Below are 26,528 nucleotides of genomic sequence, written 5' to 3'. Positions count from 1 at the left end.
CACAGCTGCACGGCCGTCTACAAGCACATTTCCTGAAACAAGGCGGTAGATACTTGTCAGTGGAAAGCTGTGGAGACGCTGACTTTTATCAGAGATTAAACGGACAAGCCTGAATTTATTCCTTTTTTCCTGACCTCTAATATCAAGAAATGTCCTTATTATTAGACTGAGACGTAGACTTTATTCATCCACGAGGGAAACTGCTAAGCAAAAATGTACAAAATCTGCATATGTACAAATGTACAAGAAATAGAGACAGAGAAAATATTTTTTGTATTAGGGGTGGGAATTAGCAATGACTTCACGATAAGTATCATGGTAATTGAGTCACGATATGATACTGTATTGCGATATTATGACATCACGATATATTGCAATTTTCTATGGAGTTCACTGAGAAACTTGATGACAGTGATAATTTATTGGACATATTGCATTGGAAAAAAAAATATCACGATATATTGCCATATCAATATTTTTTCCCCATGCCTATATTATAAACGTTGCCCCTCGGTGAAGTTGGTGTGAAGGATTGTTCATGATGGAACAGTTTATCCAGTGTCCTGTCCCTCACTGACACAAACGTCTCCAACTGATAACATGTCCAGCCTGTGTCTTCTTTGCTGGTATTAGTGTTATTATTGTTCTATTGTTAGCATTGTAGATAGCCATGCAGCTGCTTAGTGTTGAGAAGGACAAGTGCATATGTTTTGTTTCACTTTGCAAAAAAAGTTTGTCCATGTCATGTGCATGAGACAGAATACGTCTCACTGCCAAATCAACAAACATGCAAGCTCTCAAATGAAGAAGAAGAAGAAAAGAAAGGACAATGTTTGGACCTTTCACCCTCCAACCTTTACCGCTTTCTGTCAAAGTGTGTTTAACCAACCTAGACAGCAAACACATGAGACGTTGCATATGCAGCTGTGTGCGCGTCTCCATCTTTTGGGTTCATAGATGCCACGGGATACAGCGGCAATCCATCTCATCTGACACCAAGAAACTCACGGAAAACATGAGACGTGAAGGAATGCAGAGAGACGTCTGCGTAGTTTAACAAAAGCAGACAAACATCTCCATCGGACCTGCGCGTCCACCGACACGCGCTCTTTACGACTCCTTCGGCAGAAGCGAGGTAGAGTTACTTGTTATGAGAGCCGTCATGATGCACGGTGACTCCTCCACTTGCCTATAGACAGTAGCGCACGCACACAATCTGAGATGTGTGTGCGCCCTACAGGAAACACCTAATAAAACCGATATAAGACACCCGAGACACACCTGCCACTTCAAACGCATGGAACTTCTACCCAACACACAACATCTAAACTGTTCCAGATGGAGGTGGCTGTCAGGCTTCAAGAACTGAAAAAAATTACATAGCTTTTACAAACCCTTGCAGCATTCATAGTGTGTGTGTGTGTAATTAGTGCCAGTTTATGCATTCTGGGCACCACTAAAGCCACCGAGAGCTGCTTCTCCAACTGGGACCAACATTAACAGTGTCTCCGCGCATCAAAGGAGAGAGGCTCATTACAAAACTCTCCTCATCCCTCCTTCCTTCGTTCCTTTCTTTCATTCCTTGGGGCTCTTCTCTTCTGCTACCGTTTCTTTTTGATGTCACATTTGCGTTGGTTGGACGGCGGCAATCAAAAACAGATCAAAATGAGGCGGAAAGTGAAAGTTTAAATTGGAGACTACTGACTACTGAAACTGACTTAAAGTCGTCTAACAGATCAGACATTAAAGAATGGCAAATAAAAATGAAATGAACATTTTAGATCTATTAAAATATGTCAGGGTCGGTTCTGAAGCTGCTCGTTAGCTGCACGTCCCAGTTTTGAATTTTGAATGTTTTCTGTGACCTTGGTTGGTTGTGTTTCCTGTGTTTCCCACCTTGTGTTTCCTGTGTGTTTATTTTGCAAAGTTCTTCCTTGGTGTTTCCTATCTTGTTTTACTTCCTTTCCCCCTTTGATTGTTGGACTGGTGTCTCCCATCTCCTTAGCCCCTCAGTTCCAAGTTGTCTAGATGTTACCCTGTTTGTCTCACTGTTCAGTAAGTTGTGCTTCCTCGTGTCCCGGATTTTGGTCTTCATCAAATTCTTTTGGATTTCTGTGTTCAGATTACTCTGCCATCCCTGCAGTGCCTTAATAAAAACTCACAAATCAGAACTTAGAGTGATTGTGTTGCCTGTTCCTGCCTCCCCTTGTTGCCTTCAACTTGGATCCTTGCTCTCTTGCGACTAAACATGACAATTCTGCTCCAGTCATTATTTCTGCGTCCTTTCATTCTCGCCTCAAAATTCAGCTTCCTTTTTACCAAAACAGAGCTTGTTCCCTTTGAAAACTAAACATAAACTCTGCGCCTTTGTTGGAAAAGTTCTTGCTCTATTTTGGACGGTTGCAGTGGGAAAAAGTAACACCTACGCTAAAAGCTTAGCGTATTTATGAGGCGGCAAACTATTCAGGGTGCTGACATATTTTCCTGGGTGCTGGGTTCATTTTATGTTGCAATCTTTCGAAATGCTGAAATAGTTGACTTCAACTTTTACACTTAATTGGAAGAACATTGTTTTTTTTCTCCTTCTCCCCCCTCTGCTCCATCCCATATGTAATACTTCACACTTAACCTCCCTATCCCCTCTTTATTTTCCTGCTCTCTCCTCTTCCCTGCGTCTGTTTTCAAGACTTCATTAGGGGCCTGCCTCCCGTCCCACCTTCACAGAACCAACACGAGTCTTAATTTGTCTCTTGTAGACTTCATTACAACATGTTGAGGATGTTTTGGAGCAGAGACTGTGCAGCAAGATTCTGCAGCAACACAACATGCAGCCAATATCAAGGGAACACTCTCCTATTCCCATTACAACGTGCGCCACTTGGGGACGGCTTTTGACGTGACGGCCCAGCTGAGCAGTAAAAGCAGAGACGCATACATATTTTTGCATCGCAGTTTTTAAAGCACATGCAATTTTTCTACCGTTCAGATTTCAGGAATCCAGGATTCAGCTGGTGAGCTGCCAAAATCGCTCAAAGGCTAAATCTTAATTTATATCCAGCATAACTTCTACAACGTAGTTCTGGCATAGGTCTGGACCCCATGCAGTGACCTGATGTGCACCTCCCCAGAAATTTAAACCCTTAAGAGCAGTGGCTGGTCCAATATAGTGATGGGAAGTCCAGCTCTTTTCAAAGACTCACCTCTTTTGGCCCGCCTCTAGAACTGGCACCTCTTGCAGCTCCCAAACAAATCCCAAATTTAGCAAATTTTAATAACAGGATTGTTTTTTAACGTTTTCATCAAAGCCTTAAATGAACAACTGAACCACATCTAACAAATCAAATAAATATAGATCAAAGTCTTAACATTATGACACTAATGACAAAAGTCTTCAGTGCAAGTTGGCATTCAGAAATACCAGCAGATGTCTCCTTTTGGATGTTCAGCTTTTGCTAATTTCTTTACTTTTTCTCGATGTGCTCGCATTAACATCTGGAGCGTCTGCCCCCTTTCATTTTTAAGATGGTATGTTCCTAGTCTGTCCTCACCATCGACTGTATATGACAAACCCATTGAGAAGTCACCCACTGGATTCTGAACCTCGAAAATGAAGCTCGAAGTGGACAGATCTCACGGTCGCCATGCCGGATGAGCTTTACTCCGCCCACACTTGGATACTCCAAATATGGATATGGGGCTTGTGTCAGACGTTGAGACCCGCCCACCCAATTCTCTGCTACCTTTTAGCTCAGGCTACCGCTCAAAGCAGGGACACACTTAATTATGCAAAACTTTAATAAAAAATAAACGAATGAGTTAGAAAGAAAAACAATCCCTTTTGGAGCCACAAGTTGTCCCTCCATGAACTGCAGTTTTTTGCACTGCCGCATGGTCATCATCGCTGAGACACGGAGGTGCAGCTTGAAAATAAAGCCATGCCCCCGCCTGCATGGATTCTCGGGAGCAGCTGAAGCTTTGGTTTTCTCCAATGGCTCTTCTCGCTGGCCACAGAGCATCAGTTCTCAGGGCCGGCTCGTTGTTTCCCCGTTGACGTGTCTCAGTGGCAGGACAAACACATAAAGTTGTCACAGCCCCTATTCAGATTTGTTCTCTCTATTCAGGGCTGCAATGATTTCAGTGAAAATACCTGTCCATCCACGTTTATAATCTTCAACGTGAACTGCTCAGTTCCACCCGCCACTGTGTGAAGTACAGAGCTGAGTAGCCGTTGCCGAGCATTTTAGTGAAATTTCAGAACACTGTCGGTACACCAGCGCCCAAGAAGAAAAAATCCTTTCTCCAGCGTAACCCCCTAAAGCACTAGGGCTCCATTTAGACTGGTTGCAAGAATGTAAATCAGTGTTAAGGACCAACTTGAGAGGATAGCGTCATGGCGACAGAGCGGCCTCTGCACCTGCACGGAGAACATTCTGCGGCAAGTAGAGACCTAGTCGGCAGAATGAGTCACTTTTATTTCTTTCTGTTGGGTTTGTTTTTGACAGCATTATACAGTTACATATCAAGCTGCTGGAATGAGATTCCAAAAGCAGATTCCAAGACTCAGTTGGCATTAGGACGGGCTCATGAAACATAGGCACAAGGACAATCAAGGCGGACAAGCAAACGAAAAAAAATCTGAATGCTGGCTGGACGAAATAAAAGGGGGATAACGGGCATTCAGGGAACGGCTCTTGAAGGCTGCTGCAGCAAAGCAACATCAAAAAACTTGGACTAGGCTTGTGCATGGAAACTTCAGGGATATGAGAGGGGTATGGAAATACTGAGAGGGAACTGAAAGCTGGAATAGTTTTCTCTGGGTGTGTTCAAACTAAATATTTCAAGCAGTGAGAAAAGAAACAGGAAAAAAAAACACAAGTTGCAGTTGTGAGTGATAGTGGCAGGTGTCAACTTGTAAATAATAGAGTTGGATACACAATGAACGGCTGTCAGTTGTAATTAAGACATTGAAATATGAAGGAATAAACTCGGAAAAGCTTACCTGTGGGTCCTTCCCTGTTTGAATACAGTCGTCTCTGTTGCCAGGTAACGGGGGCCAGTAGATCTGTGAGAAGAATGAGGGAACAGAAGAAGAAGAAGAAGAAGAAGAAGAAGAAAACACTGCGATGATTAATGGCCTCATAACACTGAAATAATCCGAACAAGCACCTTAATAAAGCACACTGCAAAATGTAATTGCTTTGTGGGAGACACACACATTCGCTGGGATCCGTTAATGCAATCCAAACACAACAATCACCATTTGTGTGATCAAATCTGAATGGTTTTCAACACAAATTAAACGTTCAGCAATTAGAGGCAAATTGAGCAGAGCAGATCCTCCACAGATGATGAAGCAGAGGCATCCCAGCGTACAGCCAAAGACTACAGCCCTGAAACGGGGAAAACTTCTGAGACGAAGCAGATGTGATTACAAAGCAAAACATAAAACATTACAGAGGTTTACAGAGTTAGTCATCCAAGCAGATAGGGTTGTAGGTATTGGTCCAAGTTTACGAGGTGAGACGACGGTGAAAGGAAGTTCATTTTATGGTGCTCACAGTTAAAATGATAACACTGCAAATAATAGAGACTTTCTCTTAGAGGAAATGGAAGGAGAAGTGGCTGTTAAATTTAATACGTGATGTAATGCTTTAAACCCCTCAAACATCCTTCCCTTCTTTTTTTTTGGAAGTGTGTGAGAAATTTGACACATTTGGAAACCAATCTTGTCTGTATTAAACATTATGCAAAACTAATAATCAGAAAAACTGTCCGCATCGTTTTTCTCTTGAAATGCTATGTCATTTCTATATTGATCAGACAGCTGTGTAATCCAGGTTGATTCGTCCAAATACTGAGCTTCTTCACAATTCAATTAAAGACATTTTAATGCTGAGATTAGACTGTTGGCTACATTTAAGCAGGGAGACTCTGCTCGGCTTCCTTTAGAGTATCATTCAAGACCATCTGGCGCTTAAAATGGAAAAAATACGACGTTCTCATAAATTTTTCAAGTTCTCACAGTATAGATCCAAGATTGCCTGATTACGAAAGTCCCAAAGTTTAACTCTCATCCTTTATTAGATGAGGCGAATCTTAGATAACCGTGAAATTAAATTAGGGCCTAAAACAATGAAGCCAGTTTTTAACCTGCTCTCTGCAAATGGAAAACGAACCCAGACCGCCGCCGAGGAGGGAAGCCCAAGCCGGCCTCAGCCGAGCTTCAGTGACGTGTGTTCTGTAATTGCGTGCAGACTACTAGGGTTTGTTAGGACAATAAGGCTTTGTCTGGTCTAGTAGGAAGCTGACTTTGTGTTAGCTAACAGCGAAAACAGAAACCAGAGGGGGAAAAGAAAACAAATGGCCCCGACTTGCTTTACTAAGTCTGATTGTGTTTGCTGTGTGTGTGTGCATGTGTGTGTGTGATATTTAAAGGGTTATCAAAGTGTGCGTCTGGATTAGAAGTGATGAAGTGATAGAGAGAGGGAGAGACAACGTGAATTAAGTTAGGAGAAGTGAACGTCTGTTTCGGCCTCGCTGGCTCCGAACTCCAACACATTCAGTTCTTTTACGGATCAAAGCGTGGCTTTCATATCGGCAGTAAAACCTCGAGAACTGCTCGTCTGCTATAAATCTGCAGTCATCACAGCCAGCACAGTGCAAATCAAAATGATGAGAACCTGGCACCTAAAATTACAATTCTCTGTCACGTAGTCATCTTAATTTGAGGTTATATATGAACTACAATCTGGAGCTACTTTGACCACTCTGCTATGATCGTTTAATCAAGTTGTATGGACAAAATGCACGAAACGTAAGCCAGTTAAAATCAGAATGTGTGGAAATGTATGAAATTTACTTGTCTGTGAGATTGTTATGAATAAAAATGGTAAAGAAGCTGCCTATTGGCTTCAACGAGTCTGAGTATCTAATCACAATTGAATATAATTCAAAACAGATTCATACAATATAAATACTGAAGCTGTATGATGTATATTTTCAAGCAATGGTCCAATAGCACTACATCTCAAAAAGCATAAAAGCCACAGCTTACATATTTGTATATATAATGTGTTCACACATTTGTGTATCTTACAAACTGAATGACTAGCTACATGGCTAGCTAGCTAAGTCTAGAAAAAGGGTACAAAATGAGAAATTAAGCATTTGATTGTCTACTTCTACTACTACTGTGTTGTTACAGTGGGATATTCTTTTGAGTTCTTACCTGAATAAGTAAAAAGATTTGGTCTATGAATTGTCGAGCTCTGGAGGTATGTTGCGTTATTTCAACTTGCTTAGAGAAGAATCTATCTACTGTCCTGAAACAACTTAGAACAATCCTCCTAACCTTAAAAACGTGCGGTGTCCTTAAATGTCTTGTGTTCAACATGCCGACCACAGAAAAACTAAGTTAGTAACCACATCTCCCAGATATTACCTGCCTATATAACAAAACTGGAACAGCAAATACATTCTGAAGGCAGGGTTATTGAAACCAGATTACAATTTCTGTCTGTCCAATGAGCAAGCAAGCAAGCAAGCGGCATGGCACCTCACAGCAACAAGGTTCTTGGTTCCAGTTTGCCGGCAATCTGGGACCTTTCTTGTCACGTTCTCCCTGCATGGGTAGTCCACCTACATGCATGTTAGGTCAACTGGTGATCTTAAAGTCCGTAGGTGTAAATGGTTTTGTCTCCATCTATGTCAGCTCTGTGTTTGACTGGCGACCTGATCAGGGCGTACCCTGCTTCTCGACCAATGACAGCTGGGATAGGCTCCAACTAACCCCCAGCCAAGAGCCTCTAGAGGATATTCAGGTACGGATAATGAATGAAGGAATGAATGCAATCAGGAAGTACGGTTAATTAACCCATTTGGCATGCCGCAAATACCCTGGGGCTAAACTTGAATCAGCTTTGCATCATTAACAATGTGTTTTTAATCTTTTTCCCATCATTCCACATTGTAATGAATCCACAGAAAATTCAGGCACTTAGTCTTTGGTCAAGGTCAGTGAAAGTTTTGTTTAATTCTGACAACCCTGGTCTCTGGTTTGACGGTTGAGCGCTTCGTGTGCTGGCCATCCAACCCCAAACACCTCCTGGCAAGTCTAGTGCAGTTTATAACTGTGCTTCTTTGTTCCAAATAATATGTTGCCTCTGCAACATTATTCATCCGGTGATTACATTGTGTCTAAACTAAACAGAACTGGGATTTTGTAGGAACAAGGAGACAGGGTTGACATTATGCTTGTTACTGTACAGAAATGAGAGCGGTACCAAGCTCCTAACCTCATTCCTGACAAGAATGTAAGTAAGTGTACTTCCCAAAACATTTTGTTCCTTTAAGTGTTTACAAGAACACTTCAAAAGAAAAGCAAAACCAAATGGAAGCTCGAATTGTAGCTCCTGAGTTCAGCTCTATTCTGCTTTCAGACCACGTGACTGGAGGGTCTGTCTAACACCTGAGATGCTTTTCTCCACAATCTGGTTTACAATGGTTGGAATCCATCAGATAAAATGATTTGTTTCATGCCTGACTGAAATGAGCGCATAAATTACAAGTGTAAAACTTGGCTTTAAGCACGATTCTATACTCAGAGAATGTGTTGCTGTCAGGAGACTTGGCTCACACTGCAGTCTGACCAAAGCAGCTTGATAGCGCGCCCGACTGATACTGATAACGTGTGAAATCTGTCCTGCCCAAAACCTGGACCGGCAGTGGCCTGAGTCTGTGTAGTATTCCATACATCACCCTAGAGTCTCACTCTGAACACTTAGGAAACATGGCCGACCTCCACCAGCCGCCTCGGCTCCTGCCTGTGTTCAAAACGTTAGACACTTCATCACTGTGACTCTACATCTTCAAAGTGCTCTTTTTTCTTTTTTTCTTTTTTGAAGAAAGCAAAAAAATCCAGACTAGCGAAACAATCGATGGTCACGAACACCGACACTCCTTTGACTTCAAACTGAAACCTTTAACTGCTTCTGTAAATAAATAGGACGTTCAAAGGTAAGACGTCATCTAAAATGAGACAGATAGAAATCATCAGAGTCTGGGATAGATCACAAACTTTCTGTGTGCTTTGCTCTTTAAAGTGCGGTTTATACTTAAGTGAGACTAGACGTGTCAACCTACACATGTAGCCTACGCCGCTGTGAGCCATTCATACATTCACGGCATACATAAAAATCGAAAAATCTAAGAAATTTCTCTGTCACACACACACAAGATAAAAACAGATGCAAAATAGACATTCTGAGAAGAATATAGTAAATAAATAAAATGAGCAACAGTGCAATGTACGGTTGCAGCTTCAGTTTTACCCAATAAGGTGCAGACAACTGTCAGGCCAAAGTCTTTCTTTTTATGTGTTAAGAAGGTAGGTGAGGTAAAGTCCCTGTGTGATGGGGGGATTATAGTCCCAAACTCTAGTCGGCAGAAGCATTAGTTTAAATTAAACCAATCAAAGGGAGACTCTTAAACAGATGCCACAAGTTTGACCATTAATTATATTATGACTATTTAGCCTGTGTGCTTGAATGTCACAGTAAAAATATGCACTTGTCAAGGCTTGGTGTGTGAACAGATGAAACGAGACTATATAAATACTACACCAAACCAGTGAGGAGGCGGATGACACAGCTGAAAGGATCAAACTAGCAACTCCCCAGGGAAAAACTTTAAATTTGAACACAACCTCTGCCTTTGTCAACAAACTTTTCTAATACAGCATTATTTTCAAGCCAAAGGAATTACGCTACGGTTAAGCAACAGTAAGTACGCCGGGCAAGACGCCAACTACAGAAATACCAAGGAAGCACAAAAGACACTGTATACAACCAAACACGGGAAAATAAACCTGTCGCCTGAACGTGCTGAAACATTTCTGACAACCAAACATGTTCCCGGGCCAAAGAAACAAGACTGAACATTTCATGTACAACCACCAAAGATGTGATATCAAATACCAAGACACAACGTGTGATGTGGAGTTAGAAAGCGTAATATTTATTCCATTATATAAATGCACTAAAGCAGTATTTATTTTAGTTCATTTTTCTAAAGAATTCTCAATAAGGATTTATTTTTTTCCACACTATGCAGATTTGTTTCAGTAGCCACCGGATCCGGCTCTAGATCACAATGGACTTAACTATTACCATCTGACTGTTATTCAGCTAAAGCCTTATGTTTGAAATTACATTTGCCACCCATTACTACACTGTTGGTCAGATTTATAGTGGAAATGGTGGCAATTTAGGCTTTATGCCAACTGAATATTGTGGGCTTTCCTAGAGTTCCAGAGTTTGCACATGGAAAACAAATATTACAGACTGGCTGGCACTGTCATTCTACTTATTTTGTGGTCATTTTGTAATGATTTCCATTGAGACAAATCTTGTTTTTAAATTTTCGTCGTAATCAGGAAGACCAGGCTTCAGTTTGGTGATGTTGAATTTTTCTTTTAAAACACATCTAAAAGGCATCAACTTCAATGAGAACGTTTGTGGCGTAGGGAGTTTACCAATGGTGTTTGAGTTGGGATTTGCCAAATTGAGGTAGATAATCTATTATGTTAAGACAAACATTGTTTGAGTTCTGTTTTTTTTTTTCTTCCAGTGCTGGTTCATGATGGAGTATTTGGCAGACGTGTGTAATCCAGTAAAATGTTGGTTTATTGAACTTCTCACGACGGCTGGCTCCAGTAGAGATGTGAGTGGGTATTAAACCTGAGCAGCTTCCAGTGAACTACAGCGTCAGCAAGAATCGTATGTGATCATCAGCCAAGATAGAGAGCTGTGAGAGATGAAGGAGGAGGCTTAAGAGGAGGATAAGGTGGGCGACTTCTGGATCTCTGTGTACTTCATCTCCCCGGTCGCCCATTCACTCTTTGACCCGTGTAGGAGCACGAATACTCACATATTCGCTTATACAATGCTGCTCTTAGCTAGAGTGCTGTAGCTCACTGGGGATTTCAGTCTCAGAGTTATTTCTGTTCAGAAACCAGTTTAATGAAACTCAGAGCACGCTGGGTGGAACACTGAATAATGTTGGTGGAGCACACCCCCCCCCCCAAAAAAACATTTTTACTTTCTCTGCAGAATCACATTTAGATTAAATAAATTTTAAATTTAAACTCACTCATTTCCCTGATGAGAAAGTCTTGCAGTAAAAAATATAGATATAATTCAAAGATATATCGCAGAAAAACTAATTTAAGCTTACTGTTCCGCAGAATGAATTGCATTAAATATGGATTACGTTTTGATGTGAGATATACATTTTTTCCATAATTGCTAACATACCCTGCACCTGGTCTTCTTGGCTTTAAGCAGAGTGTCAAAGCTCTGCATCATCGTAACATAAACACAATGATTATCCTCAGAGTCACCAACTTTATTTGAACTGTTAATCAAATGTGTAATATAGAGGAGGGAAGTTTTTTTTTAGTTAGTTCGACAAGAGGCGCAGCTTGTCAACGGGCAAGGGAGGAGACTTCTTGGGGCCCCAGGCCAGTAGGGGGCCCATGAGGGCTGACAAACATTAAATTACAGTGAGGTCATGTGCTAAATTTTCAATGATGGTAAGAGACCTTCCTGCGGGGGTTGAACAACTCTGCGCACAACAATCCTGTTACGTGTTGTGGTCATGACTTTTCAAAGCACAGGTCTTCAACAGGGTGTCCGTGACCCCTAGGGGTTCACAGAGGTACTGCAAGGGGGTCACAAAATCTTTGGTTGACTAGATATTTTTATATTTGTACATATTTTCAATTTTCCCCACAAATTCCTTTAAATACACGTTAACACGAATCTAACATATTTTATTGAAGGGATAAATCTTTCAGGCAACAATTCAGTCATTCAGTGATACAAAAGCTGCCTGAACAACGCACCTTTTAACACAGAGCGCCACACTAGTTGAGACCTGTCAATCTAAGCCTCCTGTACACAGTAGGACCCGCCCCCATCGCTGCTGAGCCAATCATGAGGCTGCATATTACACACTGACTGTCAGGTACTAAGAGTCTATTAAGTTCCCAGGTAAAATCTCAGAGGCATGCTTCAGTATTAGCAGAAGTCTTTCTGCTTCTACTTGCACCCCAGTGAGCGTTCAATAAGCAATATGCATGCACGACACATATAATGGCAAACCATATGGAAACACAAGGTGTGACTTACAGGTGTTCCTGCTTTAAAGAAGGGATCAAATGTGTTGGCAAGGGAAAAGAGACGTAAAATATGAAAAATGTTCAGGTTAGAAGGTACCCTGTAAATAAAGCACGGCCCAGACATATTGCATGCAGGCCAGGTACAGCCCAGAAATTTCTCGTGTGGAGTCACATACCAACCTTCCAGATGTGTGATCTGTTTATTTTATAGCTTTGTCTTCTGAAATTGGAGATTTTTGAAGGTTAATTTAATATTTTCAAGGCTGTTCTCTGTTACTCGGTCACTTGTGCCACAACAGCAGTAATGTAAAACTAAATGCTCGGGTTTGACTCACCGTATTTATGGCTGCTCTATAACTTAAACAGATGTTCTGGAAGAAAATACTATACCTATCTCTTCAGTCGCTACAGCAGATCATCATTCAACCACTGAGCGAAACCACAAGCAGAACCATTGCAATCTAAATCAAAATGCAATGATTAATGTGGACTCAACAGTAACTAATCTTTTACTGTGCATCAATCATCGCTACATTACATTAACACACATCTTTTACTGTGTAGAGAGCCCTCACCTCTTTGGATTCACTGTTGGCAGGTCCCAACAAGAGAGAGTACAGGATGTCCTTCCCACCCAGGAACAGGCGGTCGCGGTACTCGTCTAGAAAGATGGCGGTAACAGAGAGCTGGCCATGATGACCGCTGAAGATAGATGACCTGTTGGTGGACTGCAGGTCTGCAGAGAGACAGAGGAGAAAAGGATGAGCACACACATTGATAATAACAACGGATTTATGTAGCCTGAAGTCTGCTACTGTGCATGCTGCTAACTCAGTACTGTGGCATCCTTTCCAGAGATTAAATTAAAAAATGAAAATTCTCATTTGGGAGTTTTCGTAGCTTGTTCTCGATATATCAACCGGACAGAACTTTTTTCTCATTGGAGGTTGATGTGGACAATACCGAAAAGGAGGAATGCTAGCAACTGCTCTGTGAGCTCCAAGATGCTCATGTCTGGAGTGGTGATCAACATACTGTGTGTGGGTACATGCTGAACAAACAACATGATCCAATTGACATGGCCGTCAAAACGACTGGTCAATATCCAAAAATGATAAGAAAATTGCCTCCTGTTGTACATCTCCTGCATCTCCCACAATGCTTTGCCTGTGTGACACTGGGACGGCCCTGTGACGACCTATGAGTTCGACGCTTTAGTTTCTCGTGATGTATAAAGTGCATAACAAGCTTTAATGTTAAGTAACATCCTACAAAATTCCTTATTTACCCATTTAGATATGATTCTAATTTAATATTTTCAAAATTGCGTCTTTACTGGTAATCCTCTGATCTGATCTGTTTTCTTTTTGTGTAGTCTATAAACTCCTAAGAAAATCAAATGTCTCCAGTGGGAGTCCTCATGTAACACAAGCTTTTGCTGCTCTGTAGCCTATTTGCCTCCACACACACTCTGCTGCTGACACACTATTCCAGTACACGAACATGAGGATGTTCCCGGAAAATCCCGAAACAAGAACAGGAAATGTTAAACATTAACTGGCTACGCTCCATTAAGTTGTATTCGTATGTAGGAAAAACATGCAATAATTCATCCTCCTAAAAGTAGAGATAGCAAAGAAACCACAGAAACTAATCCGCAGTGTTCTGGCAGCAGCTTCAAAGGCAAAAAGGTTGATGCAAAGAGACTCTGCAGGAGCGTCACAAAAAGAGTTGAGCTCAAGTTCAGCTAGGCATGGGGTGTCTCTAATCTCTGCACACACACGTTTGTACATCTTAGGGAGGACATTTATTGACGTAATGAATTCCCTAGCCCTTTAGCGTAACCATCTCAACTAAGTGCCTAACCCTAGCCCTAACCCTAGCCCCAACCCTAACCCTAGGACCTTACCCTAAACCCAAGTTTTAATCGTCAAACAGCCTTGTAAAAAAGTGAGGACCGGCAAAAATATCCTCACTTTCCACAAAAGCCCTGACTCTAATGGTTTAATACTCAAACTGGTCCTCATAAAGCTAGATGTACATACATGTGTAGCCTGCACAAACACACCCATAACACTTCTTCTCAGCCTCTCAATCACACACAGGTTTGACGTTTCCCACTGTCTCACACCGACACTTCTTATTTCTGCTCTCCTACGTTCCCTCTCAGTCCTGTCTCTTCTTCTTTCTCACCTACCCTCCTCCTCTCCGTCTGACTAGTGCATGTGTGTTAGTGAGAAGACGTCGGCATGCCAAACTCTCGGCGAAGGAGTCCTTGAGTTCGATCGGCTGTCGGTCTGTCTCTCATCACTCGTCCGTCACACTTGTTATTTCTCTCCGGCTTTCTCGCTCTACCCAACACACACAGACACACACACACACACTGTGAGAAAAGAGTCAGAGTCACTCGCCACTCAACTAAGGCTCCGACTGAGTGAAGCATACGGGCCCCATGTCGCAGTGAAACCTTGTCCATCACTGGTGAAAATACGGTCACACATAACACTGTTTTCATTGGGAATCTCAGTTTTCACACTCATAAGCTTCCACACATCTCTGAATGCTCAGGTCTGCTCAAAAGGATTATTTTCTTTGTTCATTAATAAGTCTTTTGTTTGATTTACATCCCTGGAGTTATTGCTTAACTCAAAAGACTACGTAAATTACTCCTTAGAGACCAAAATGATGACTAAATGTCCAGTGAATAAAAAAAATAAAAAACTGTGTTTTTGAGAAAAAATATTGACGTAATTGCTCAATAAATAATGACAAATGATCCATTTTCTAGTCAGTAAGCTACATTTCCTTATTCTACAAGTGCACACGAGTAGATGCCGCAGTAATTTTTTTGTCTTTTTTTGCTCAGCTTCCTACAGGCACACACGACACAGATAAAAACAAATATATCCAAACTCACCCGAGAACACCCTCATTATTAGCACTGACGAAATTTTTTGCAGCGATGTGAAAACCCTTTTAACTGTTCTTTAACTTTGTCATGTTTTATTCTCTAACTTCTGTAAGCAGCCAAATCAAAAGCGGAAAGAAGCTGCAACTCTGGTGAGTTGCCGTTCCTCCGTTGAGGCCTGCCGACGAGAAAGTCCACTGTAGGCAGTGATGAAGGAGACGGTTTCATAAGAACGACTGACTGTAAAACTTTAAAGCTGCTGGCAAGAGAATAACAAGAAGATACATACTGCTAATGGAAAGGCGTCAGGGACAAACTGCGGGGGATTTGACAAAGTTAGAAAAGGAGGAAAGTTATACAGGAGGGGAGCGTTGTGGTGTTTAGCAGCTGGTTAGGAAATAATGAGTAAGAAATGCAGGCAGGAAAAAAGCTACAGGACATATAGCACAGTGATTTATTTTCTGGAACTTGTAAGCTGAAAAACGTATGTTGGAAAGTTTGAAAGCTAGATAACCTTTAGACCTTTTTCATATCACAAATTGAAAATGTAGCACTCCATTAGCTGATAAATACAGGAATACCTAATATCTTATTGATTATTAGCATTCTTGCACTGATGCCAACATGTGTGGCTGAATATTTCAGGAGGAAGTTGTAATCTGTGTCTCCATGACAGCAGAACATACAGACACCTCTACACATCTTCAGTCGATGACCGTCTGTCTCCACTGGTTGAACTTTTTCCAAGTAGCTCCGAACCCTGAGATGACCTCCAACTACAGAGTGAGTGATGAAAAATGACACAAGTGTCTGTGTCTGTGTTGTGAACCTTTGTGGGCTGAGACCTGTGACAGATAATGTAGGTGTTGGCTCCAGATCTATTGTTCACAGCACACCTCTTTGTTTTGACAGTAAAGATTGTGGAGGATGGACGCTGTCTGGTGTCCACGTCACACTATCTAAAACTGAAGATTAATGATATTTTAAAGGCGTGTCATGCCAATTTTGGGTTGAGTTCTTTAAAACCTTCATAAATGCAGAGTCTGGTGGCTTTGTTGTTAGACACTTTGGTGAAACCACAGTTAGTAGCCACCACAGTTGACTACAAAGATTCAAAAAAGGTAAAAATAACATTTACATTTTGTATTTGTGTTGAGAATCTATATCGTTTAATGGGCTCGTTCCAGTCGTCTGTTGGTGACCTGACAACTATATGTGCAACTGCTGAAAAAGAAGTTAAACTGAACAAATAAACTAATGACATTTAGACCAAGATCCTCAAGAGTTTTCTGATCTGACACCACCAATTGTCCAGATCAAAGTTTGGACAAGAGTGTTTTTTTGGAGTAAAGCAATCCACCGTTGTGCAGATCCAGGCATCCACCCCAGGCTCCTCCTCTTGAACAATGTATTTACATTAAACGACTCTGAATAAACTGTTGCAACGGTTACATTTATCATATTTTTCCGGCCCTAATGAAATGATTCTGGTGCAACTGAAACGTCTTCCTGATCTGTGCAGTCCGTGCAGACTGAGGTGGTCGGGTGAAGAATTGTTATTCTGATTATTAGTGCCCATGCAACTGTTGCCTGTGTTACACCAGACTTATTCCGCAGCCTGTTATGATGTGAAATGTATTGTCACATTATATGCAATTTTGTTTACTTAGTTTCATGGATAATATAGCTATTATTTTAAACATTATTCATGGTCGCCTGTCCCATCATTTCTCCTGTTTTGTAGGTACAGTCAGAAACTAACTGTCCAGAGTGAGTTTTGTCTGAAATAGTTTGTTCTTTAGAGTCGCTTTTGGATTTTTGGAAACAAGCCGAGAGAACATTCATCTCCTCGGTATCTCATGAGAGATAAAATGACACAACGAATACTTTTTGTTAGCATTAATTGTTGTACAGCGGTCCTTGCCAAGTACATGTAAAACTCAAGCACGCTTAACAAATTGGCCGAGTTATTTTAAGGGATGTGCTAATTCTTCTGATTGCAACAACCGTTACTCATTTAATGAACTTAATGGGAATTAATTAGGAGATAATTAAACGTGTATGTGCAGTTACCTGTAATAGCAGCGTTTTATTTTTTAAGGAGGAAAACGAGATTAACTGTTGCAGGGGTAATGACTTATTCTTATGCTATGGTTGAATCTGGAAAATAGTTAGTATAAAAAGTGCAGAATAAGAAAGCCGAACAGAAAGCCTGCTGAGCGGATCTACACTGACTCACAATTTTTCCTGTTTTACTAGAACTTTACGGGATCTTTGATCCGTCTAAATGGTCCCACGCCTGGGACCCGTTACATACGTGCACAATCCCTATTTTCCTGGACTTTGATCCATAAACTGAGTATTTATTTATTCGATTCGCTCCGTTAAAGCTCAAACTTTGTCACTTACTTTGTGTATTCCAATTAGTTTAGTTCCATTTCCTCCTCCAAACACACAAATACACAAACCCACTGTGACCTGTAAGCAGATTCCTGTTTTCTGCCTTTGTTATCTCATAAATCACTCTCATGTGTACACAAATCCTCCTCCAACCGAAGGCAGAAATGTAAGCACACGAATGCTACGGCGTGCACTAACCCACACACTAACACACCAAAACAGGGAGGAAAGGTGAGCTAACAGCTTCCATCTGCAGCTTGTTATCACTCCAGCAGCTCATCGCCTCACTGAGGAAATCACACCAGTGTCTCACCTCTCCTCAACCCCTCTCTCCCCTGCTGTCTATCCATCTGCACCTCTCCTCCACCTTTCTTTCCAACCGCTCTCTACTCTCCATCATGCTCCGTCTCTTCATATCTTTACCTTTTACAAGCTACACCTCCGCTTTCATCCCCCCATGTCCGTCCATCCGTCTTCGCGTCTTTCTCCCTTCGGCTACTTGATATTTTTTTCTATTTATTTTTTTGGCCTAACACTACCTCCAGACAGTACACATCTACAAATTCCTGACAGCATCTGTGGCGAACCATCTGTCTTCAATGTGTATTATTTTCCTAAAGGGCGGTCGGAGGAGGCTGCAACGACAAACAGCTGACGCGCCAAACCGAAGCGACACGCAAAAAAAACATCTGGTTCCACTGTGTTAAACCTCAGCTGTCGCATCACCCACTTCAAAGATATGTTAGTGGTAATATATACCGGGATTTGGTTGCATTGCCAGCGTTCCGCTTAACAGGGATGGACGATACTGGGAATTTTGGTATTGATCCAATACCAAGTGAATACAGGGCTAGTATCGCGGTTACCGACACGTAAGTTCATAATTTTGCCTTTAGTTGGTTGATTATGATAATGATATAACACAGGACAATATTTTAGGCAAATAAAACAGTTTGTATAAACTGTTACAATATATATTAATTTAACAGACAATCAAATAATTCAAGTTTGAACTCTTGAGGAGTAATTTGTTGGACGTATTGAAGACAAACTGTAACGAAAGTATAGATCTCATCACTCTAGTATCGATCCAAAACTGATTGATGGACACCCCCAGCCTTACTGCTCTGTCAGGCTGAGGCATGAGCCAGCGTCTGTCAAACGCACCGTTGTGTTTTTGCAAAATTTTGTCTCTTCAGAGAACATGATCCTTTCGTCGCATTAATAAAATGTAATGAAGATAAAAAAAAAAAATAAAATAGGAAAACTTGTGAGAAACAGATCTCAGCAGCACCAGCACTGTTTCAAAAGTACTTGTATTGGATAAAACCTTAACTATACCCATCCCCACTCTACATGGACTTCTCTTCAAAGGAATGACCTGTCTGAGGTTTCCAGACAATCTGTGTATCATTTGTTCAATTCCATTCTAAGGTCCAAAAAGAAGAAGGTATTTCCCTATTTTTCCCCCCTTTCCAAAACAAAGAATGTCTTGTTTTATTTTAGTTGAGTTTTAGCTCAAGCCCAAAACAGGAAAGGAAAATGGGTCACAGGCAAAATTTGATTTTGATATTCAGCTTATCTAATTTGTGTGACCATCACACAAGTTCCTGACATCACAGTGTGCTACACTTGTTAAACGTAGAGCAAATATGTGCAATAAAACTGGTGGGATGACCAGACAGTACAGGTAATTTGGAAAATGTGACGTTAGAAATGTCCAACTGTAAATTAAATTACATTTATGCAACAATAAGAATAAGAATAATAATAAGTATGACAAATGAACTATTAACAAATCATTTTGTTCATATAATTACTTTGATACTTTAGGAAATCTGGAAAAACTAGAGAGTTTTCATGCAAGTTGCGAGGATCTCATAATGAAACATACAGGCTTGAATACTTTGCAGGGGCTTGTACTAGAACAAAAGTTACTTGTGCACAAATGCTGCTAACCCTAACCCTAATCTTAACCCTAACCTAACACCTTCAGAATTTACAGCACTGGTTTGCAGCATCATTCCACAAGTTCTACTTCACAATCTTCCCACATCCAGGAACACACAAGTCTGTAAAGACTGTACAGCTTTAAACTCATGTTCGCGGTGAAGAGTTCTTGCTGTAATGCTGTACGTCGTATAACAAGCTGAATACTTCCTATTCCGTCCACAATCATCAACAGCATCTCCAGTTGTAATCTGCTAAGAAAAAGACGCAAATAAGGTCGCGGATTAGGCTCCAGCAACAAGTGAGTCCTCTCTCTAAGTCACAGTGTGCCTGTATTTCCATGGCTTTGTGGAGTGATAATGTTATATCCCTGAAGGGCCTACTAACAAATGTAAACACTGGTACAAAAGAAGACTTACGAGAGTAACAAGGTTCTAATCTCACACCGACATCTCTTCTTTACAAATTGGGCACAGACGGAGTATGAGCTATGTTAAACTGCAGACACGTAGGTTTACGCAGACACATACGGGATAGGATCTGTGTTATCACTGGCTCAGCGTTGGAGAGGGACACATCTGAAGCCTATTAGGCTACAAAACGCACACCAGAAAGACGCGGTCCCCGCTTCAGTCCCATGTATTCGCACCTGAACTCACTGTCTGTCTCCCTCTCCAAATATTGCTCTTCGACGTTTTATTTTGATGAGCTCTGACACGCAAACGCGCTCACAAAAGGAGACTCATTACACCGCTGACGGGCTTCCCAGGGTATCATTAGATCACGGCTGTATGTTGTTGAAGTGTGCCAAATATTCCTGGAATCTGCTGCACACACAAAAAGTCATCTCACGATTCTTCTCCTCCTCTTACCCCTCCTCCTCCTCCTTGTCCTCCGCTACCACCCCTCCTGGGTCTCGTATTCCTTTCTCATCCTTTTACATTCAGCCTCCTTGTGTGGTTCTTTACGAGGTGTGCGTCGGAGCTGGAAAAATACTTACATTTTGTCTTTTCAGAGAAATTGTTGCATTGTGAAACAGGTCAGAAAAGCAACATGGGATGCATTCAATTTCTGTTCATGTGAACGTATTTCTTCTCTTGCTTTCTCGAGTTTAAAAGGCAAAAGACGCACATAAAACAAGTCCCAGCTGCAGCCTCTCGGGGCCAGAACGCAAACTTTATTAGAAAATGACGATTATTGTCTTTTCTAAGCGGAGAAGCTGATTCTTATCTCTGACACCGGACAAGAGCTCTGATAAAATGTGCTATCAGCGATGTGCCGCGCATCAATATTATTGCTGCTATCAGGAATTTTCTTTGCGTAACTCACATGGCATTCTAATCCTTATTTAAGGTTTCTCGTTCGCAGAGGTCTCAATGCTCCACATATTTGTGCTTTTTTTTTTTTATTGGTTAAACTCTCAGGGAACCGCACTGGCTGAAATACCTCGGGGCCAGATAACTCATGACACGAGTAAATCCTGGGATTTCCTGTCAACCTGTTGCTGCTCCTCACTGGAAACGTCTTTTTTCTTTTTTTCATTTTTACCCACACTGTTTCAATGCAGGCGGGCCGAGGATATCGCGTGATAAAAACACACACATCTCCAACTTCAACCGTATAATTCTTTCTTTCCTTCACACAAACTCACATATTTAAGCCATCTTCTTCCTCCCTCCTGTTACCTGATCTTCCCTCCTGGGCCAATCAAAACACAGCGGAGCGTGTTACCTCATCAACCCTCACCCTCCTCCCTCATCTCATCATCTCTCCCTCCTCCTCCTCTTCTTCCCTCTTTCTCTCCTTATCGTCCCTCCCTGACAGCCAGCTGCTTTCTCCCTATTCATCTTTCGTTTTTGGCCGCTTTCATCTTTTGCTTCTCCCATTCTTAATCATCTCTATGTCCATTACTCAAAAGTAGCGCACGCTTCCCTCCATCTTCCTCGTGCACAATGATCCATGACAAACTCTCTCAACCTCTTTCCGTTACTTCATCCCGCTCCTCACTCCTTCCACACATCAGTTACTTCACTTCACTCATCTTCCTCATCTGCGGCCTCTGACTCTCTCCGTGAAATTCCGCAATCTCACGTATTTCACAACAAAACATTGAGCCAAATTCCCACTGCCCAAAAAACACTTTGGTTCCTGCAAAAAAAAAAAAAAAAAAAAAACGCACATGTTCTTATCTGACATTTCAGCTGCTCTTTCTCAGATCACGTGATTATAATACCAAAGTTAATAGTTCTTTCTGCCATTTTACAGAAAGACAGTTACCAGATTTGATATTATTGAGTAGCTACATATGAAACCTCTAATGTGCAAAACAGAAACAAATTCCAGAACTCACATCATGTAAAAAGTCAACTTAATGTTGTGTTAGCAAATGAAAAACAGGATTTAATTATAGATAAACTTTAGACAGCTGGTTGCAATGCGTATTTGGCAGCCCCGGACGTCAGTTGCAGTTACAAACAGATGCATTTGCACATGCATCACACGCACCGTGGCTGGAACGCAGCTCTTGCTCTTGGTATCAGTTAGCTGCAGTGTTTGCTTGTTCCTCAGCTGCTGCTTAATTGATACGTCAGTCCACAGAAGAGCCTGTTGTTGCTCGTCCCCTCTTGTCAGCGGTTCTGGTGGAACTAATTGATTTCTACAAGAGAGGGGTGTATGTGTGTGTGTGTTTCAGTGGCAGCATCTCAGTGTTTGTGACATGTAATGTCCCCCATCCCGCATTAAAGAGGGTTCCCATCACCTCTGGCCCCGTTTCTCAGTCACTTTGCATTGGCTCCGAGCCAAAAATGCCAAATAGAAGGACATGGTCATGACACGAGAAGACAAGAAGAACCTTCTTTATCTTCCGTGGGGCTTGTGTGTTTTCGTTTTGCTTTACTTTTTGTGTGCTTAATTTCCGCAAATGTCCCGCTGTATGATATGTAATGCCCGGTAATCCTTTAATGTCTCCAGCTAAAAAATAATATAAGCAGAGCTAATTTTGTTTATCCATCTCCGCCAGAGAAGGAGAGTGGTAGAGTGATGTTTTTCCCTAAGCTGGAACAGCAGGACTTACGATAAAACACTGGCGAGGCATTTGTCATTTCAACACCACAGACCAGCGCGCACTTGGCGGACAGTGACATACGGGGGAGGCCAAGTTCAACATTAGCCCGAGTAAGCATAAAGATTTCACTGTGATTTGTTTAAAGCATTAAAAGCTTTGGGCTGACATCTACTGCAGGCGGCCATTTGAGCTATACGAGTGTTCATTTTAATGCCGCATTAACACACGCAAGTATTACCGCTGCATTGGAAGCGCTTCGTTTCGCAAACCACCGTTACTCACAAATTACTAGTGAGTGTACAAATCCTCTCACTTGTGCATGTGTTATGTGTCAAGCAGCAAGGTTTCTCATGGTGCAAAGTTCTAAATTGTTGAAATAGCTATGATTTATTTTGACGCAGAGATTCCAATTTGGTGAAGGGTACTGGCAAACCCCGTGGATTGCGGTGAGGTTGTCAGTCTGACACAGATGTATTTGGATTATAATTAAACTGACTGATCATTCTTATCCCACACACACACACCACCTCTATAAGATAGTTGACAGCAGGCACTGGAAATCGAACAGATGAATTACATTTGGTGATGACAAATGTGTTGTAGCTCTACAGACTCACTAGGATCATCCAACAGGTGGCTTTAGTTTGCTAACCTTAAACAGCCAACCTACTCTGTGTCAACCATGTGGAGCTGCTGTAGGATTGTTGTGATTGGAGAACACATGTACAATTTCCATCAGGGAAAAATCTAAATAATCAAATCATTCACGTAATGGCTTTTTAAATAGTTACTGAAAGTTAAAATCTCAAGTTTTGCCCAAGTCCCATCCACTAACATGGAGGGGGTGAAGTTTATGACCTATACTGCAGCCAGTCACCAGGGGGAGCTCTACTTGCTTTGGCTTCACTTTTGAGGATGTCCATGTTAATGCTTGGGACCTAAAGAAGAAAGTTTTTTTTGTTTATGTGTTTGTTTAAAGGACCGCTGTTTCTGTTTTATTGCCATCTAGTGGTGAGACTTTACAGATTTCAACCAACTGAACAACTCTGCCAAGTGTGTAGCAGCCACCACTTCATCATAAAAATTAGAGCTGGTATTTAATTTGTAGAAAAATGGTAGAGAATGGAGTACATGGGTCTACAGAAGAGCCATCTAACACAAAGACAACGATTCATATTTACAGGTTATCATACACTAACAACACCTGTTCTGTGCAACTGGACTGGTCTACCAGTTTGTATTGTAACCGTCTTCTCTCTTATCTCACCAAAAACTAATTCCCAGTCTTCACAAGAGTCTAAGTGCGCACACCTGGAGCGGTGGGCAGCCACACCAAGGCACCTCAGCCAAAAACATGGCGGCGACTGAACCAATGACCTCATGGTCCTAATGGTGGTTCTATTTAACTAAAATAAGTGTAATCGGCATCATCTGCAGCTCCACTCACGCTGCTGTTAAGAAGCTCTTAACACAGTTTACTGCTGCTTTTGCAAACACACATTCCTGAACGTGCCCTCAGAAAACTTCTTAACTTCAAGACAGATCGTTATCAGGAAGCAAGGCCCATAGTATTTAGTGGTAGACAGCAAACAGAGAAGAGAACTGCTGCGTCTTCAGTCCTAAGGGTGTGGTGGAGTTTCGAAAGATCAGATAAATAGGTTGGGAGGACTTGAACCCCTTGGTGAGGGTGTACTGCTGTGATTTGAAACGCTCACACTAAAACACGATAGCTGTGGACACTGAGGTTGGTTTTGGCCAGGCTCTCGGCACACACCACACACGCTAGTCAAACAATGGTTCAGACCATAAAGATTTCTACATAAACAGATACAGGATACTCCTGCTATGTGAAAAGACACACACATCTCCAAAAAGTGCGGTGGGGTACTCAGTAATCTACATGACAGATGGTCAAAGCCACATTGTTGGGGCTTGAACCCTTTTAGAGTTCTCTTCTCAAAGGGACCAGTGTCTTTCAGCCTCCAGGTTAGCTCCTCTCTTCCTTTTATCCATCTATCTGTCACTCTACCACTGCTCTCATTTCCCCCTCCAGTCTTTCAACCTCCTGTCTTTTCCTTCCCTTTTCATTAACCGAACTCCTCTCTATCTGCTCTTTCATCCATTTATCTCTCTCCATCACAGTGGCCTCTTTTTTTATCTGCATTCCTCTGGTATTCCCATCTTGTCTAACGGTTAGCTTTCTCTCCACATTCACATATCTTTCATTCACTACCTCCCGCATTTTCAACTCTGTCCTTTTCTTTGAAGTTCATTGATGTTTCCTCTCTTTCATGGGCATCCCTCTATTCAATGCGTTGTTTGGCCCGTAGATTCCTGCCAGTATTAGTGGGGGCGCATGTTTCGATTCACAGTGCAACCCTGGTTCAGCTACGAGCCCTGTAAGGCCTGTGTGCACTGACCTTTCAGGGTACCAATGTAGTGTTTATCTGGACAAGTTTTATAGGGACCCTTAGGCATTAGCTATCAATGGGGGTTTAGCAGTCTAGTCTTGGATGTTCTGGGGTGTTAAGATTTATCTCCTGGTAGGTGTTTATCCAAATTGATGCAGAAGCCTCAATTGTCTGTAAGAGACTTACAGAGTAATACTAACTTCAAACCCAAGGAATGAAAACATTTGTAGCTCTTTATTTAGTGAAAACATCAGTGTTGCAGTTTTTTTAGCCAACATTCCTTAAGAAAGGGCAAACAATGGACTCGTTGGAGAGTGCATCTAGCCACGGCTTGATGGCATATTTGAAACTCCACCAAGCGTTGATTTGCAATAACCGACAGAGGCTATATTAATTGCAACAAATTACCCAAAGTGCCCTATCATGTGTTTAAGAGTCATAGATCGCCTCTTCTTTTGTTGATTATCTCAAGAATCTATTATCTCATACTTGAATCATCACCCGAGTTTAAAAGTGGGTTCAATCCAAGCAAAACACATTCAGCATGAGCTATAGTGTGGCTGCCTGCTTCTACTTTATCTTGAAGGAGCACTTGAACCACTATGAAGTTCAAGGTTCATTTCAAGTCTGTCGTGCCAAGGAAGCGGCTTCATCCAACTTCCTTCCAAGACGCAGTCAGCAGTGAAGTTATTATTTACCAGCGTGACTTTCTGTGGTTCAGTCCCAAACACAAATAATCAAGGACAGATTTTTCTCATTAAACATTTCTCGTTCAAACCTTTTTTTTTTATGAGTCACCTCCTTTCATCTGGTCTCTCTTTTTTTGTTTTTTTCTTTCTTTCTTTCTTTCTTTCTTTCTTCCCGTCATTCACTCACACATTTTTCTTCTCCCCTTAAACATCCCTGGCACCTTCTCTCTCCCTCTCGCCTCGGCTTCCTTCTCCATCTGCGCTCCTTGATCTGGCTGTGTTTATCTCCAGCTTCCCGTCTCTCTCACATTTATTGTCAGGGCTCCCTTCCTCTGCTGCTAATTCGCCCATCTGCGTCTCGTCTGTGATCTTGCCAGGACTGTCACACTGCACGGGTCACACCTTGAGACGTACAGATGTCCACGTCAAGTGCAATTACTGTCACTGCGAGGCGGCGGCGCTCAGTTCAAATGCACACACATCCTAGCAGCTCAGTAGACGCAGATGTTTATGTCAGAAGCAATATGTCTCGTTTCCTTGCACGCACACAGCGTCACACATATACAGTATATCTACATCCGAGAAACAGTGACTTTACCTTTGACCCTTAAGTCATGCCTGAGGTGTCAGAAACATGTAGTGTGTTTCTGCTGTCAGCAGGTCTACATACCATTTGAGACATTTCTGCAGGTACGTCTCTGCCTGGTCTTTCTCAAAGCAGATTCCCAAAAGGAGCATTCACACCTGTATCTAGTTGTGATTCAGGGAGCAATTAACCTTGTTAAGTTTGTGTTCACGGGGCAATCTAGACAAAGTTCTGACCCACCTTTAGCACTGTGCACTTGCAAACAGTTTTGAGATTGGAAATTACGAAAGAGTATTAGGGCCATCCATGAGAAAGAAAAATGAGAGGAGGCAGATTTTTTTC

The 26,528-nt window shown here is 41.8% G+C and overlaps 1 protein-coding gene across 2 annotated transcripts in view; it reads right to left on the bottom strand.

The window, feature by feature from the left end:
- The window catches only part of sema3bl (sema domain, immunoglobulin domain (Ig), short basic domain, secreted, (semaphorin) 3bl), a 67,231-nt gene that overhangs the window by 34,240 nt on the left and 6,463 nt on the right, over positions 1–26,528 (bottom strand). For both annotated transcript variants that reach the window (XM_047600822.1, XM_047600830.1), the window contains exons 2-3: positions 12,754–12,914; positions 5,000–5,062 (exon numbers count right to left, since the gene is read on the bottom strand). In XM_047600822.1, the coding sequence (XP_047456778.1) occupies positions 5,000–5,062; positions 12,754–12,914 (224 nt within the window). The remainder of the gene's footprint in view (positions 1–4,999; positions 5,063–12,753; positions 12,915–26,528) is intronic.

Source organism: Mugil cephalus, chromosome 1 (assembly GCF_022458985.1).
Source record: "Mugil cephalus isolate CIBA_MC_2020 chromosome 1, CIBA_Mcephalus_1.1, whole genome shotgun sequence".
In the NCBI taxonomy this organism is placed as follows: domain Eukaryota; kingdom Metazoa; phylum Chordata; class Actinopteri; order Mugiliformes; family Mugilidae; genus Mugil; species Mugil cephalus.
The sequence above is the reverse complement of the archived record's forward strand: the minus strand, read 5'-3'. Positions and strand labels throughout refer to the sequence as shown.